Genomic DNA, 17,777 nt, shown 5'->3' with positions numbered 1-17,777 from the left:
GATATCTTCATCCAGAGCAAACCTGACTTATTGACGGGCCTTCCTGTAATGGGCATTGGATATGAACTACCTCCAAATTTTAACCATTTATCCACGATTTTCCATTCCCTAAATATAGGAAATTGACAGATTATTCCTCTGAAAAGCTGACATCTGCTGGGTAGAGAGAATATATTACATCAAAAACAGTTAGTGTAGTTTCAACCAATTCCTTTATAAACAGCTGAAGGAGTCCTTAGAGCTCTTTGAGGATGTAATGATTAGGATGGATAAAAGGGAACCAGTGGCTGTGAGAGATATCACCAACGTTGCCTCCACAAAACCCTGCAAATCTACTGGCAGGATAGACGTACCAATGTGAGAGTCCTCTCCCATGTCAATATCCCCAGTATCGAGGCACTGGTCACACTCGACCAACTGTGATGGGTGAGCCACATTGTCCACATGCCTGACACAAGACTCCTGACACAAGTGCTCAACTTCGAGATCCGCAATGGCAAACGATCACTAGGTGGGCAGAGGAAATGCCACAACAACACTTTGAAAACCTCTCTAAATAAATGCAACATCACCATCGACATGTAGAAATCACTTGCCTTAAAACACACAAGGTGGAGAAGAAGCATCCGCGAAAGCGGCAATCACCTCGAGTGTCACCAGGTGGAGCACGCGGAGGCCAAGCGTAAACAGCAGAAAGAGAGCACAGAATCCACAGCAAACCACCCACCTCATCAATCACCTCGTGCCAAACCTGTGGCATGGTCTGCGGCTCCAGCATTGGACTATTCAGCCAAAGCAATACCCAGCTCCCCAGAGTGGAAGCAAGTCATCCTCAACTCTGAGGAACTGCCAAAGAAGATGATTTAGATTTCCGCAAGTTATTTGATAAGGTGTCATAAAAAAAAGGTTACTGCACAAGAGGTAATGGTGTCGGGGGAATAATAACTAAGCATGGATGGAGGATTAGAAATGGAGAGCTGGGATAAGTAGTTTGGCAAACTGTAAATACAAACGGTAAATATTGGAGTGCCATAGGGATCAATGCTGTGGGCCTCAACTATTTATAATCTGTGTTAATGACTTGGATGAACGGACCAAGTATATTGCAGTCAAATTTGCTGGCGATACAAAGATAGGCAGGAAAACAACTTGTGAGGAGAACGTAAAAAATCTGTAAAGAAATATTGATAGGTTATGCAAATAGGCAAACATTTTGCAATGGAGTTTATGTGGGATATTGGAGAGAGACTAGAGAGTCAGTGATCTGTGTCATTTTAATATGAAACACAATGTTAGAATGCAAGTACAGCAAGTAATTAGGAAGACAAATGGAATGTTGGCCTTTATTGCAAAGAGGGTGGAGTATAAAAGGTGTAAAAAAAAGAAAACAGAACACCCTACGGAAATGGAACATTGTCCCCCCCCAAAAGAAAATCCCCCCACAACGGAACACCCACACCCCATCATGGAACTCCTACCAGCGTCCCCAGCATGCCCCCCTGGGTAGAGAGGGATATGCCTGTGCACCTCCAGCAGGTTCTGTTTGCCAAGTACACGTCATGGGGCACCTGCTATGATTCAGGTCGGTGTGAATGGGCAGTCAAATGGGAGATAATCAGGCATATACACCTGATATGCATAGTCAATTAGCTGTAAATGAGGATCCCGACATTTCACCATTGGCAGGGGACAGGGACATCAAGTGGGGAAGTCTCGTCAGGATAAAAGCCTTTTTGGGTCTCCCGCTCGATTCGCCGCTCCCTCCACTATTCCCATCCCCTGAAAACTGGGGTAGAAGATCCCACCCAATGGGTTTTTTCTTAACATGCAAGATCAAGATGTGATTTCCCCTGTGCTTGATCTCTCTTCCCTCTTTTAGGACCGCCCCCCTCCACCGCACCCCCCCCCCCCCCCCCCCGCCCCACCCTCCCCCTTAAAACCTCTCTTTTACCTAGATTTCAGTCATCTGACCTAACATCTCCATATGTGGCTCAGTGTCATATTTTGTATTATAATGCTCCTGTGATGTGCGTTAGGATGTTTGTTGTGCTAAAGGCAATTTATAAATAAAAGTTGTTGTGAATCCAAAAGGATTCCTGCTAATGTCAGCCTCTTTTGGGATATGTCAAGCATTCTTTATTCATCCCCCTCAGGTACCCTTTTTCATCTTTTTTACAAGTTCATGGAGGATTGTATGGGTGCCATTTTCTGCTCTTGCCCTCAACTGGAAAATTTCATCAACTTTGCCTCCAATTTCCACTCTTCTTTCACCTTCATATAGTCCACATCCAAATCTCCTCAACTTCACTGTCTCCATTAACAGATATTACCAGATCTGCTGTGTAATCCCAGAAATTTCTGTTTTTATTTCAGATTTCCAGAATCCACAGTATTTTGCTTTTGCAATTTACTAATATAATTTTTGACAGTTTATGATGGCAACTACATTTTGACATTCCATTTACATTTTGAAATCACCTCTGTATATCTTCCGAATTTTATAAAACCGTATGATCGAGTTCTTGTTCCATTTTTATCTATTTTTCCAAGTAGACATCATTTGTCAATACTCTCCATTTAGTGACTGTGGGGCTAATGATTTTATCATGTCAGATAAATCAAATAATAATCTGTTCATTCATTGGAAATTAAAATATTTATGATGTGGTTTTCTCTTCGTTAGATGAAACCTCTTGAAAATACTCGCATAGGACCCTTAAAAGGTGAAGGGGGAAAAGTTTGTGCGGAACCGTTAGAAATGGCGGAGCTGCTTAATGAATACTTTACCTCGGTATTCACGGTGGAAAGGGATCTGGGTGGTTGTACTGCTGGATTGCGGAGGACAGAAAGGATCGAGCATGTGGACATAAAGAAAGAGGATGTGTTGGAACTATTGAATGGCATCAAGGTTGGTAAGTCGCCGGGACCGGATGGGATGTACCCCAGGTTACTGTGGGAGGCGAGGGAGGAGATTGCGGAGCCTTTGGCGATGATCTTTGCATCGTCGATGGAGACGGGAGAGGTTCCGGAGGATTGGAGGATTGCGGATGTGGTCCCTATATTCAAGAAAGGGAACAGGGACAGCCCGGGAAATTACCGACCGGTGAGTCTAACCTCAGTGGTTGGTAAGTTGATGGAGAGGATCCTGAGAGACAGGATTTATGATCATCTAGAGAAGTTTAGTATGATCAAAAGTAGTCAGCACGGCTTTGTCAGGGGCAGGTCGTGCCTTACGAGCCTGGTTGAGTTCTTTGAAAATGTGACCAAGCACATTGACGAAGGAAGAGCGGTGGATGTGGTCTATATGGACTTCAGCAAAGCGTTCGATAAGGTCCCCCATGCAAGACTTCTTGAGAAAGTGAGAGGGCATGGGATCCAAGGGGCTGTTGCCTTGTGGATCCAGAACTGGCTTGCCTGCAGAAGGCAGAGAGTGGCTGTGGAGGGGTCTTTCTCTGCATGGAGGTCAGTGACCAGTGGAGTGCCCCAGGGATCTGTTCTGGGACCCTTGCTGTTTGTCATTTTCATAAATGACCTGGATGAGGAAGTGGAGGGATGGGTTGGTAAGTTTGCTGACGACACCAAGGTAGGTGGTGTTGTGGATAGTTTGGAGGGATGTCAGAAGTTGCAGCGAGACATAGATAGAATGCAAGACTGGGCGGAGAAGTGGCAGATGGACTTCAACCCGGATAAGTGTGTAGTGATCCATTTTGGCAGATCCAATGGGATGGAGCAGCAGTATAAAATGAAGGGTACCATTCTTAGCAGTGTAGAGGATCAGAAGGACCTTGGGGTCCGGGTCCATAGGACTCTTAAATCGGCCTCGCAGGTGGAGGATGCGGTCAAGAAGGCGTATGGCGTACTAGCCTTCATTAATCGAGGGATTGAGTTTAGGAGTCGGGAGATAATGCTGCAGCTTTATAGGACCCTGGTTAGACCCCACTTGGAGTACTGCGCGCAGTTCTGGTCACCTCATTACAGGAAAGATGTTGAAGCCATTGAAAGGGTGCAGAGGAGATTTACAAGGATGTTGCCTGGATTGGGGGGCATGCCTTATGAGGATAGGTTGAGGGAGCTTGGTCTCTTCTCCCTGGAGAGACGAAGGATGAGAGGTGACCTGATAGAGGTTTACAAGATGTTGAGGGGTCTGGATAGGGTGGACTCTCAGAGGCTATTTCCAAGGGCTGAAATGGTTGCTACGAGAGGACACAGGTTTAAGGTGCTGGGGGGTAGGTACAGGGGGGATGTTAGGGGTAAGTTTTTCACTCAGAGGGTGGTGGGTGAGTGGAATCGGCTGACGTCGGTGGTGGTGGAGGCAAACTCGTTGGGGTCTTTTAAGAGACTTCTGGATGAGTACATGGGATTTAATGGGATTGAGGGCTATAGATAGGCCTAGAGGTGGGGATGTGATCGGCGCAACTTGTGGGCCGAAGGGCCTGTTTGTGCTGTGGCTTTCTATGTTCTATGTTCTATGTTCTGCACCGCATCATACAGTGCAGAAGGAGGCCATTTAGCCCATCGAGTCTGCACCCACCCTCTGAAGAGCATCTTACCCAGACCCACACCCCCACCCTATCCCAGTAACACCGCACATTTTACTGTAGCTCATCCCCCTAACACATCTTTGGACACTAAGGGGTAATTTAGCATGGCCAATCCACCTAACCTGCATATCTTTGGACTGTGAGAGGAAACCGGAGCACCCTGAGGAAACCTACACACAGACAGTCATCCAAGGCTGGAACTGAACCCGAGTCCCTGGTCCTTGTGCTGTGAGGCAGCACTGATAACCACTATGCTACCACGCCACCTTTACACAGGCTCGACTCAAATACTCACTTAATATGTTTGAAGCTGTTGTATATTCATTAAATTTTCCCTTGGTCTCCAACATTCTTTTGCATACTTTGGGGCGGCATGGTGGCATAGTGGTTAGCACTGCTGTCTCACAGCGCCAGGGACCTGGGTTTGATTCCTGGCTTGGATCACTGTCTGTGTGGAGTTTGCACATTCTCCCTGTGTCTGCGTGGGTTTCCTCCGGTTTCCTCCCATAGTCCAAAGATATACGGGTTAGGTGGATTGGCCATGCTAAATTGCCCCTTAGTGTCATGGGGACTGGCTAGGGTAAATGCATGGGGTGATGGGGATAGGGCCTGGGTGGGATTGTGGTCGGTGCAGACTCAATGGGCCAAATGGCCTCCTTCTGCACTGTAGGATTCTATGATTCTGCGATTTCCACTGCGCATTTTCAGTTTTAAAGAGTGCACAGAATGAATTTTTCCTTTAAATATTCAAATTCATTGAATTCTCAAAGGATTGAACAAAGCATTTAAGAAAGTCAATAGAAACATTAACACATCAGAGTAATGGGCATTTACCTCGAGAAGTGATGTACTCTGGAGCTTTCCCTGGACTTAGTGGCACCGCTTCCTCATAATAACCTTCAGGCAAGGAAGATGTTGGCAGGGGTGGCGGGCTGTTTTCTAATGGCTGAAGCACACAAAGCACTGTTATTAGGCTAACATGAACATGTTTCCATCAGTCGCTTGCCATTCATTGAACATTGCAGAAATACCTTCCTATAGAATATAAAGTACAGGGGAAATTGGCTTCTCAAAAATCACATTTATAATTATTGCTGAACCCAGTTCAACCATCCTTGGATGAACATCAAAAATGCAATGCTTAAACCTGAATCAACAATTTTGTTAAAAAGCTTCAGAAAGAGACATGTCAATTTTTGTTCTCCCCATCTGCCAGCTAAATTTTTAACTTGAACGAAATCGATAAACGAAACAAGCAAAAGGGAGAAAAATCTTCATTTTTAAAAAAGGAAAACATTGAAAATCAAAACATTTAACATAGTGAATTTACCCAAGTTAATAATGTGGGACAGGAGGTGGGTCATGCATTTGGTTAGTCTGCAAGGGATATGTGAAAGGAATTAAGCTTTTCTAAAAAAAATTCACTTCAGTTAAATAAAATGTCTATTTTTGGATTTTGGTTTTATCCTAATCTATTGCTTTACTTTTGGTCTTCCCTTCACACTACACATTATTCGAAGAGACCAGGCAAATTACGCAAATCTGCTCAAAAACAGTCAATGTACCAGAGGAAGAGGTAAGGGAGGCATCCTAAAAAGGACTGGAACAAGATGTTCCCTAGCGCTCACCGAAAGGCAAGCATAGCTAAAAAGCATTATGAATTCTGATCGCAACATCTTTTATTTGGAGAAAGCAAGTGGAGTCAAAGATGTTCAATGTGAGAACAAGTTCAGCCAGAGGGAGGAGATTGGTGGTGCATGGGGACAGGTTGAAACTTGGTTCAAGAAGGAAATGGAGAGCCCCCAGACCATCTTGGTGGGAAATGGAGGTGTAGAGAGATAGGAATGCACGGTGCAAAAGCCAGGAAACTGGAAAGTGTTAGGCACAGGGTCTCAGAAAAGTAGTAAGCATAGCTCGGAAGAGACTGGACAAGGGAAGAAGTACAAGAGTTGTAATCAGTAGAAATCAATTTTGAGGGGCAGAGCAATTTGTGGATCTTGGGATATATATCTGGGCTCAAATACAAAACAAACAACAAATCACTTATATGTGGATAATTGCAAATGTGCATGGAAACACTTAGTACATTCTTGGGACCTGTTACATTTTCTAGAAAATAACTTGCCTTTCATTACTGCTGCATTCTCATGTGACTTTTTAATGTAGATAGTCCGTTTTACAGCCTCATTAGCAAACGAGAAACAGAAAGGAAAAGCATAGACAAAGCCAGCTATACACTTTGGGAAAATTGTAAATCACTTCCGCAAATGACTTGCAGAGTTTAACCAATACCACTTGCAGTTCCAATAAATATGTCCCGTTCAGAAACTTGCAGTGTTCTGTCTATCCTTAGTTATGTTTCTGTGCAAGGACTATGGTCACAAGTGCACGGTCACTTCCTACTACTTAACCAAACTCAACATTTACACCTGTATGTTTTTAAGTTAATTTTTCATTTTTCAATTGGTCCAGAGGTTGCAGTACTCATCACTGAGAACACACCATCTCCTTTATATTTGTACAGGTTGTCCTTTGCCTCCAGTGACCCAGGCCCTTGAGTGCTTGGTCCACAAATCATCTTGACAGCATTGAAGAAATCGTGTATGTTGTTGGCGTCCAAGACTAAGGCTGTGGTTTACCAGACAGCACTGATCGCCATGCTCCTATATGCTTTGGAGTCTTGCACCAGTTACAGCAGGCACCTCAAAGCACTGGAGAATATCACCAGCAGTGGCTTCCCATGGTCCTTCAAATCTGGTGGCAAGAAAGGCAGCAGTGTCCTTTCCCAAATCAACTGCCCAGTATCGATTTGCTAATTACTCAAAACCAGTTCTGCTGGGCAAGTCATGTCCATCATACACTGGACACCAGGCTCCTGAAGTAACTGCTTTACTCGGAACTTGGTTGTGGCAGAAGACTCCCAGGAGGACAGCAGAAAAGTTTTCAGAATCTCCTCAAAGGTATCCCTGAAAAGAATTGGCGCTATCTGTACACTGAAGGTGAAAGTGAAAGCATTCTTGGAGTGATAGTAGAAGTGGCACTTAACACAAATCACTAAGCAGCCACTAATAAGGCAAATAGAATGCTGAACTGTCTCACTAGATTGATACAATGCAAATTAAAGGACACTGGTCAAAATAATTTAATTTGCTGGTTGGACCATAACTACAAGTACTATGTCCAACTTCAGTCATAAAGAGCTAAGAAATAGGAGCAGAAGTGGGCCGTTTGGCCTTCCAACCTGCCATTCAATAAGATCATCGCTGATCAGATTGTGGTCTCATCTCCACTTTCCTGCCTGCCCCTATAACCCTTGAATCCCTTTAAAATTAAAAATCTGTCTAAATAGCCTTGAATATGTTAGTTGCCCTGTGGGATAGAGAATTCCAACGATGGGAGTGCAGAAATTTCTTTTAACCTCTGTCTTAAATGGGAGATCCTTACTTTGAAACTCTGCCCCGTAGTTCTAGATTCCTTCACATGTCAGTTGGTCAACTCAGATAGTTGGTAGAGCTCTTGTTTCTGAGTTGCACAGTTTTGGATTCAGGTCCCACTCCAGGGCTTAAGCATAAAAATCCAGGCTGACACTCACAGTGCAGTGCAGCACTGAGGGAGTGCTGCACAGTTGGAGGTGGTGTCTTTCAGATGACATGTTAATTGAGGCCCCACCTGCTCTCTCAGGGAGACACAAAAGATCCCATGGCACTTTTTCATAGAAGGGCAGTGGAGTTATCCCCAGTGTCCTTGCCAATATTTGTCCTTTAGTCAACCCATAAGTAGGGTACTTGGTCATTATCCAAAGATGTGCAGGTTAGGTGGATCGGCCACGCTAAATTGACCCTTAGTGCTAGGGGGATTAGCAGGATAAATACGTGGGGTTACGGGGATAGGGTTTGGGTGGGATTTGTGGTCGGTGCACACTCGATGGGCCAAATGGCCTCCTTCTGCATGGTAGGGATTCTATGATTATCACATTGCGGTTTTTGTAGGAACTTGTAATGCATTAATTGACTGCTGTGTTTCCCACTTTACAGCAGAGACTACACTGGCTGTGAAGTCCTTTGCGGCATTAAGTTGTCATGAAAGCCACTAAGAAAATGCATGTCTTTCTTTTCATTGATTACAAGATAAAGAAATATACATTTGAACATTCCAGGTAATTCAAGATAGCACAATGGGAGGGGAAAGGAGGCTAAAACTAATAAAATATCAGTACAATGTAGATATTAGGATGAACTTCATCTAAAGAGAGTCAATAGCTTAAATAAGTTAGTATCCAGGTAGATGATGGAAAAAAGTACAGTAAATGGTAAACTTCCAGCAGGGAGTCTAACAAAACAAGACTTCAGATCAGGGAACTGACCACAGAAGATAGCAATCCAAATTTTGACGCTTTTGATTCACTGATTGCTAAAATATAGCAAATTATAAAGGTTGCATTTCAAATAACCAGTTGGTCTGAGTCAGCCACTAGACATTCCTAGATGGAAATGTAATAAATGTTGCTGTGGATTTTTGGATGATCGCAGTGACTCCGTTATTTACAGCAATGTCTGCACATAAGAGATTATTATTTCCTGTATAGAGAGGTTAATGCTTTATTTCTCTTTACACAGACAGGCAGAGTCAGTTGAACTTGCAACTTGTGACCTTGTGCATGTTTTTAGGAGCTGAAAGCAGCACGTCCCAGCAGGCCGCAGGGTTGTATGAATAGGCCATTGTATGATAAATTATGTGGTGTGCACCCAGCTGGAGTTCTTCTGAACTCTAAAGCTTAATCAAACTACAGCAATTTAAATGGTAAAATCTGCTTTACATTTGAAAATGTCTCACTATCTTTCAGGAATTTAAAAACATTTTTCTGTAATAATTTCAGCAAAAAAAGAACAAAATGACATGCAATCCTTTTTTAAAATCCCATTTACTTGCTGATAAACTTTAATTAAGAAGACATTGATTGGCAGAAAGCTCTTCTGTGATCAGGTCGAGAGGTGCTTCTGCAACAGACTGCTAAAACTCAGCTTTTAAGCATCAAGTTCGAGGACAGAAATGGAGTGGAAGTGGTCTACATGGATCTTCAGAAAGCCTTTGGCAAGGTACCACAGGAGATTAGGGGAGAAGATTAAGGGGTATGAAATTTGGGGAGGCATATCAAATTAAACACTGGTTAGAAAGTGTAACTTGAAGAAAATGTCTCAGATTGCTTGGAAATGAGTAGCAGTATTCCACTGAGTTTGTTCTGGGGTGGCTTTTGTTTACTTCTGTGTACATCAACAATACAATTCAATATGCAATGGTGAACTTGTTCTGGAATGTAATAACACCACTGTGTGCAGCTTTAAACTATACACCAGAAGAAGAATGTAGAAGCGATAGAAAAGATTCATTAGTTAATGGTATGCTGTCTGATATCAGGAAATGCAAATATGAAGAAAGACTTCACAAACTTGATTTAATACAGTAGAAGGCATTAAGGGACTATTTAATGGAATGGTTCAGAATGATGAAGAGAATGAGAGAGTAGGTAACAAATTGTTTCTAGTTTTTGTAGGGTTCAGAATGAGGGGGAATGGATATGAGCATCAATGTTAGAGATTTAGGACAGAGAGCATGAGAAAGTTTTCACAGAGAGGGTTGAAACTGAAGCAGGAATTCTGTTGACATACAAGAATAAGTTAGCCTTACAATTCAGAGACTGGGAGAAGGCGGCTAGCGAGGATTCAGGCGATAATCTTCCCAGTGATGGAGAGTAGGGAGATTCCTTGGTAGTTCCCACAGACCCACTTTGTCTCCTTTCTTGACGATTGTGGCAATAACGACAACCCTGAGGTTGGCAGGATTTCCTTCTCTGTCCCAGATTTTCAGGAACTGCTGATGGAGATGATGGGCAATCTCTCAAGTTTGAAAATTTTCCCTGGAATCGCGTTCATTCCTGCAACCTTTTCATTCATGTGTTTAATGGTGGCTTTGACTTTGTCCACAATTGGTGGGGAGTTGGAGTCAACACCTGGGAGACCCTTGTTCAGAAGAGACCTACTAGGAGGAAACTCCTGATTGAAAGGACACACCCAACAGCAAGAGGGGGCCTGGAAAAGGAGCCTGAGAAAGTCATACCAGCAATTTCAAGTTCAAGAACCAATCCCACTTCTTTAAAACACCTGTCAAGTGTGCAGTTGGAGATGCAGCTCTAGGATCAGGCTCATCAGCCACACGAGTACCCATAGAACCCATGACCAATAACACAGATTTTGTTAGGTAGACAATCATACTCATTGGCGAGTGATTGCCAAAGAAGAATTCTCCAATTCTGGCCTCTTTTGCACGCCCAATTCCCTTCAACTACCTAGGGCCTAAGATATGTAAAGTAAAGTTTATTTATTAGTCACAAGTAGGCTTATGTTAACACTGCAATGAAGTTACTGTGAAAAATCCCCACACCCCAAAGTCGCCACACTCCGGCATCTGTTTGGGTACGCTTAGGGAGAACTTAGCATGGTCAATGCAACCTAACCAGCACGTCTTTTGGACTATGGGAGGAAACCAGAGCACCCGGATGAAACCCACTTGGACACAGGGAGAATAGACAGTGACCCAAGCGGGAATCGAACCCGGGTCCCTGGTGCTGTGAGGCAGCAATGTTAATCACTGTGCTGCCACATGGAATTTACCCTGAATTCTTTCTACCTCTCTACTACTCTAAATCTTTGATCAAACTTTTGGTCGTCAGTCCTAATATCTCTCTATGTGGCTTGATGCCAAATATCGGCTGAGATCACTCATGTGAAACACCTTGTTGGGAACCTGCTGTTCATGTTAGTGAGATTGTTGAAGGAAAGGAGGTTAAAGGCATATGGGAACATGCAGGAACACAGCTGCTTGTGTGAAGGATAAATACCAAGCTTGATTGGTTGGGGCAGATAGCTTATTCCATGTTATCATTGGTGTGAGATTCTTTGTCATTCATGCTTCATGAAATGGCCTAGTCAGGAAATATTCAAATGGTTCTCTCAATAGGACAGCCAGTCTGCAGTGATTGACAATTCCATGATTCATAAACATGATCATCTGGTTGGCGAAGCAGGTGCCGAACACCTTGTGCTATGAGCTCATCAGAATATCTGATTTTTGTAAGCAAATACACTTACATTCCATTTAAGAAATACAAACTTTATTTGATTTAAGAATACTTAATACTTTCATTCTAAGAATATCACTGACAAAGGGGAAATAACATGTGCTGTGAACTGTGAAAGAAAATTCTCCACTCCCAAGCTTAAATATAATGCTCATAATATGTCCCATTTGCGTCTGTAAGTTGTTTAGTCAGTGAAACATAACACATCTGAATTTGTAAAAAAATAAATCAGATGGCAGATTAAATTGAGACTTTTTCTAAACCATCTTGCAATTAAAACAGGTCAGTCAAGCAAATGCACCGAATATTTCTCCAAGTTTCATTCAGAATATAGTGAGAGGGGAAATGAGACACAAATGCTGCTTGTCTGACTCAGACCCCGTTGGTGTACTGAGGAATAATGGTGGTTAGCCTATACAGCTGGGCAGCGGAGCACACACAGCCAATATCAACACAGATGGATTCCATTTCAATCTCTACAGGGTGTTCTATTCAAAACATTATCAGACTGCTTGCTATGCAAAGACCCTCCTGAATTCTGAACTTGAATAAAAACTTTAATATTTCTAAAGTCATTGCCTTTGTTGCAGTATAAAGATACAAAAAGAATTACAAGGCTAAGATCAGAGCAAACATAACGTAAAAGATAAAAGTATTCTCCTTGCACTCATACTTAAAACTGTCCACTAACTGAGTTGTATGAGTCACGATAGTATTTGATTGCAGCAACTATAGTCCCACTTCCAATCAACGAGTCTTCCCACACTCTTTTGTTTTACCTCCAGTTACTCCCTTTCTTGAAGGACTGTCCGTGTTGTTCCACCATGCTAATGAGCTTTTAACAGGTACTAGTAATCATTCTTGTTGGAGCAAAGGAAGCAAGGGTCACACATTTCTATGCATTGTTTAAAAAAGAAACCCACAGTGACAACAAATATCAGTCTCAGTTGGCTCTATACCCAATACGTGTGCATGTTTGGGTGGAGTTTGCACATTCTCCTCGTGTTTGCGTGGGTTTCCTCCGGGTGCTCCGGTTTCCTCCCACAGTCCAAAGATGTGCGGGTTAGGTTGATTGGCCAGGTTAAAATTGCCCCTGAGATGCGTAGGTTAGAGGGATTAGCGGGTAAATATGTGGGGGTAGGGCCTGGGTGGGATTGTGGTCGGTGCAGACTCGATGGGCCGAATGGCCTCCTTCTGCACTGTAGGGTTTCTATGATTTCTATGATATTAATTTTGTTCAGCTGGGTGATCAGCTTGTTCAGCTGCATCACCATCACACCTGAAGCAAACAACCAATTGAATTTCTATCCCAAAGTGCTAGCAAACTATTTAACAAGTCAGGATTTTGACAAACGAGCCTGGTCTTGTTCTCATTATTAGATAGTGTAGAAAGAGATTATCACATGCCTGAGTCATAATTACCGCAAAGTACCAGAAATTTGGAAGGAGGTTAATATCGTACCCATATTCAAAATGGATGATCTAACAAACAGAGGCAACCATAGCCCATTTGGACAAGGCAGATCAACTAATAATAAACTTGAGAATTTTCTATCCAATAACCTTGTTTACAGAGCACAACTTCAGAGTGAGATAGAGGATTCTTCTAATATCATTAATTATTTTGCTAAAGCAACAGCCTAAAGTGGACTGTTTAGCTCTATAATGTGGTGCATTTCAACTTCCTTTGACAAGAAGTCCACTGGGCTATGAGAATTTAGGAAAAACCCTGGAAATGGTTAAGAAACTGGATGACGGGTAGAAAGTAAAAAGTACTCATTCGCAGAATTATGCCAGTATTGGGGGGGAAAGGTAAATGGGATTAGGGTATCTCAGGGCTTCGTACTGAGACCGGAATTGCTACTTACAACTTAAATGAATGACTTGAGTTCTGAAAAGTGATACAAAGTGAGCAAATATGCAAATACTAACAAGTTAAGCAAGGCACCGAGATCAAAAGAGACAGTTCAGAAACTACTGAAAGAGTTGGACAGGATGTGTAAATGGCCAGAAATGTGCAGACAAATCTTAATGCAAACAAACTGTAAAGAATAGAGGAAAAGAATAGACACATATCTTCACAACTGCAGTTGAAATAGCATATATTTAACAAAGCTGGTAGGATGCTAACCACATAGCTGAAACAGCAGGATATAGTCAGGAGAGATAATAATCAAACTTTATAGGGTTCTAGTCAGACCTCGAACACTGCATCTAGTTCAGGTCTCTAAAAGAAAGATGTTCAAATGCTGAAGACAGAGTAGAGATGTATCAAAAGGCTGATTCCCTGGGCTGATATTAATTCTGGTGTTGGGACCCTGGGTGAATTCCGGGGGCAGGCTCTACAGGGATCAGGGCCCCATTTTTAAAGGGCACCCTGGTCTACGCTAAAAGAAATACCACACACATGGACAGCCAACACACCACCTCCCACAGATATGGGAACATTTCTCCCCACCCCCACCCCACACATAAGGGCAACCCACCCCACCATGGATGCTGGGAACTCAACCCCCACCCCCCCTTTCACACACACACAAAAGGGCAGCCCCCCACAAATAGAGGGAACCACACCCACCCCACATGCACATAGGCAGCCTCCCCATGGATATGGAGAACACCCCCCAATGCAGCATCCAGCGCAGTTGCCTTGACACTACCCAATGGCACCCTGGCACTGATACCTGACACTCCCCCAGCACTTTGCCCTGGCCTGCCACCTGGCACTTCCCCCTGGGGGCAGTGCCAGGATGCCAAGGGGCAATGCCAGGGTACTCCCCAACCATGTCTCGCTCTCCCTCGGGTCTCTACTTACTTGTGCACCGCCAGCAGGTTTGTTTCACTAGTTCATGTTTTTTTCAAAAGCAGTTAAAGCTTGGCACCATGAGTGGGGTGTTTCTATTGTGGGGAACAAACTATGGGAAGTCCGTTAGTTATGTTATAGTGTATTGAAATGAGGTTCCCGACCTTTCTGGGCAAGGGGCAGTGAAAACTGGAAAATGAGATCTTGCCAGCAATTTTGCCCACATCAAATGCAAACTAATTTAGTCATCAGGGGGCTAGTGAATGGGCCATCAAACACGCTAATTGAATTTTTGGCCGACACCCCATTCAGAGGGGTATCGGAGTTCCTGCTGCTCATCCTCCTGATAAGGTCCGTGAATCCCCCCTATATGTTTCAAAAAGATAATCTTTCATTCTTCCTAATTCCAATGGCTACAGGCTCAACCTGTTCTTTCCTGTCTTCATAAGATATCCCCTTATTCCCAGAAATCATTCAACTGAACCTTCTCTGAACTGTTTCTCATGCAATTATGTCCTTTGTTAAATAAGGAGACCAAAACTGTACAACAGTACTCTCACCAATGCTCTGCATAATTGTAGCAAAGCTTTTATATTCCATTCCTCTTGCGAGAAATAAAAACATTCCATTTGCTGTATCTAACTTTTTGTGATTCATGTACCAGGACACCCAAACTCTTCCGTACTGTACTGTTTTGCAATCTTTCTCCATTTAAATCACATTGTGCTTTTCTGTTCTTCCTGTCAAAGTGAACGAGTTCACGTTTCCCCACATTATACTCCCGTCTGGCAATCTTTCTCTCACTAAATTAACTTATCTAAACTCTCTTTAGAGTCTATTTGGGCTAGTTTTTGTTGAGTCAGGATAACTTGGGAACCCTTTAAGAATGGTGGGCAGGTCCCGATTCCAAGATTACCCACCCCATTCCTGAGGTTTCTGATTTTCTGGAATGCCTTTTAAGGCTGCAAGCCATTTCGGCCACAAGCCAGCACCCTGAATTCCTGACCTGATAGGTTCCATTGCAGGAATAGACATGTCCTGTTCCTTTGCAATTTTTGTGGAGTTGGGCCAGCTTCCCAGAGACTTGGTTCACAGCAACTCAGAGGTGTTGTGAACTACAGTCTGTGTGAGGAAACCTTTGAAAAGATAAGTTAAAAAGCTCCTCCTCGTGCCTCCTATGCCAAGGCATGCCAACCACCCACCCCTGTAGCCCCTAATGCCCCCATTCTAAGATATGTCTCTTAAACAGCTTATAGCTCCCTAGGAGCCTCCATGCCAAGGTATGTCACCTCATTTACCCCTGTGGCCCCTCATATCAACATTCTAATGGATTTCTGGGTTCTTAGTGGAGCCTCATTATGTATTCTTGGCTGAGAGGCCTGCCATCCAATACAGTAATAAAATACCCGAGTCCCAGGGAAAACATTGCACAATTGATAGCTTTGACTCTCTGATCTATGCTGTCACCATGTTCATTTACACAAGATAAAGAGGCTTCAAGTGTTTTCAGTGTCTGCTATTGATACTTTAGAATCGGTAGATACTTGACACATAGCCTCTAGTAAAAAGGAGTTTTTTTAAGAAAGTGGAAAGTTATCAATGAAACATGTTTTTAAAGCTTTTTAACATATCTTATTGTTACTACAGAGTTCATTACTTCTGTACACTGGGCATGGAACTGCCAGAGTTGCTAAATGGGGCATAAGTGGCTAAGGAAAGTGAGTGGGGGAATAGTTTGGCCTGAGCAGGGCTTGGCGGATATTCTGGGGTAGTTTTCATTTTGGCAAGGGCAATTCTTTGGTGGTATTGAATTAGCCACTGGTTATAGGAACTACCTAATCTTTCAATCCACTGAAATAAAAAAATCTGGTTGAGTGTCCAACTGATAGCTGATCCACAACCACCTGTTATCTGCCCACAGCAAGGATGATACTTCATGGAGGCGATAGAGGTCTTGCCCATCAGTGAAGAGCTATCAGGAGACCCCCTGCCACTCAGGCATTTAACTGGACAGCAGCGAGTTTTCCCTGGGATCAAGGACCTGGGAAGGTGGGGTGGGGGGATGGGTGAGTCCCATCTGCAGAGAGCTGCCAGCCAATCCGAGACCAGCAGCTCTATTGAATGAACCAGGAAGGTAATGGCTGTTGTCAATACAACACCCACTAGAGGCTCAATGGTGTTGCTGATTCCTAGGCCACAGGTGAGTGATGACGGCAGAATTGCTGGGTGAGAATTGTGAGGGAAGGAGATGGGGCAGGAAGGGATGTGGTTAAATCTCACAGGACCCAAGGTGAGGTAAATCAATTGGATACAAAATAGGCTTGAGGACAGAAGACTGGAGGCCTGTGACCAGCGGTTTGTCTCAGGGATCAGTACTGGGTGCACTGTTATTTGTCATTTATATTAATGATTTGGATGAAAATTTAGGAGGCATGGTTAGTATGTTTGCAGATAACACCAAGATTGGTGGCACAGTGGACAATGAAGAAGCTTATCTAGGATTGCAACGGGATCTTGATCAATTGGGCTGATGAATGGCAGATGTGAGGTGATGCATTTTGGTAGATCAAACCAGGGCAGGACTTACTTAGTTAATGGTAGAGCACTGGGGAGAGTTATAGAACAAAGAGATCTAGGGGTTCAGGTTCATAGTTCCTTGAAAGTGGAGTCACAGGTAGACAAGGTGGTGAAGAAGACATTCAGCGTGCTTGGTTTCATTGGTCAGAACATTGAATACTGGAGTTGGGACGTCTTGTTGAAGTTGTACAAGACATTGGTAAGGCCACACTTGGAATACTGTGTACAGTTCTGGTCACCCTATTATAGAAAGGATATTATTAAACTAGAAAGAGTGCGGAAAAGATTTACTAGGAAGCTACCAGGACTTGATGTTTCAAGTTATAGGGAGAGGCTGGACGAACTGGGACTGTTTTCCCTGGACCGTAGAAGGCTTAGGGGTAATCTTATAAACTAATGAGGGGCATAGATAAGGTAGACAGTCAACATCTTTTCCCAAAGGTAGGGGAGACTAAAACTAGAGGGCATAGGTTTAAGGTGAGAGGGGAGAGATACAAAAGGGTCCAGAGGAGGAATTTTTTCACAGAGGGTGGTGAGTGGCTGGAATGAGCTGCCAGAGGCAGTAGTAGAGGTGGGTACAATTTTGTCTTTCAAAAAGCATTTAGACAGTTACATGGGTAAGATGGGTATAGAGGGATATGGGCCAAACACGGGCAATTGGGACTAGCTTAGTGGTTAAAAAAAGAGCGGCTTGGACAAGTTGGGCCGAAGAGCCTGTTTC

General features: G+C 43.4%; 1 protein-coding gene across 2 annotated transcripts in view; it reads right to left on the bottom strand.

The window, feature by feature from the left end:
• The window catches only part of afap1 (actin filament associated protein 1), a 218,449-nt gene that overhangs the window by 80,596 nt on the left and 120,076 nt on the right, over nt 1–17,777 (bottom strand). For both annotated transcript variants that reach the window (XM_078213248.1, XM_078213258.1), the window contains exon 4: nt 5,376–5,487. In XM_078213248.1, coding sequence (XP_078069374.1) covers nt 5,376–5,487 — 112 coding nt within the window. The remainder of the gene's footprint in view (nt 1–5,375; nt 5,488–17,777) is intronic.

The sequence above is a fragment of the Mustelus asterias genome, chromosome 1 (assembly GCF_964213995.1).
Source record: "Mustelus asterias chromosome 1, sMusAst1.hap1.1, whole genome shotgun sequence".
In the NCBI taxonomy this organism is placed as follows: Eukaryota; Metazoa; Chordata; class Chondrichthyes; order Carcharhiniformes; family Triakidae; genus Mustelus; species Mustelus asterias.
This window is presented reverse-complemented; position numbering and strand designations above follow the sequence as displayed.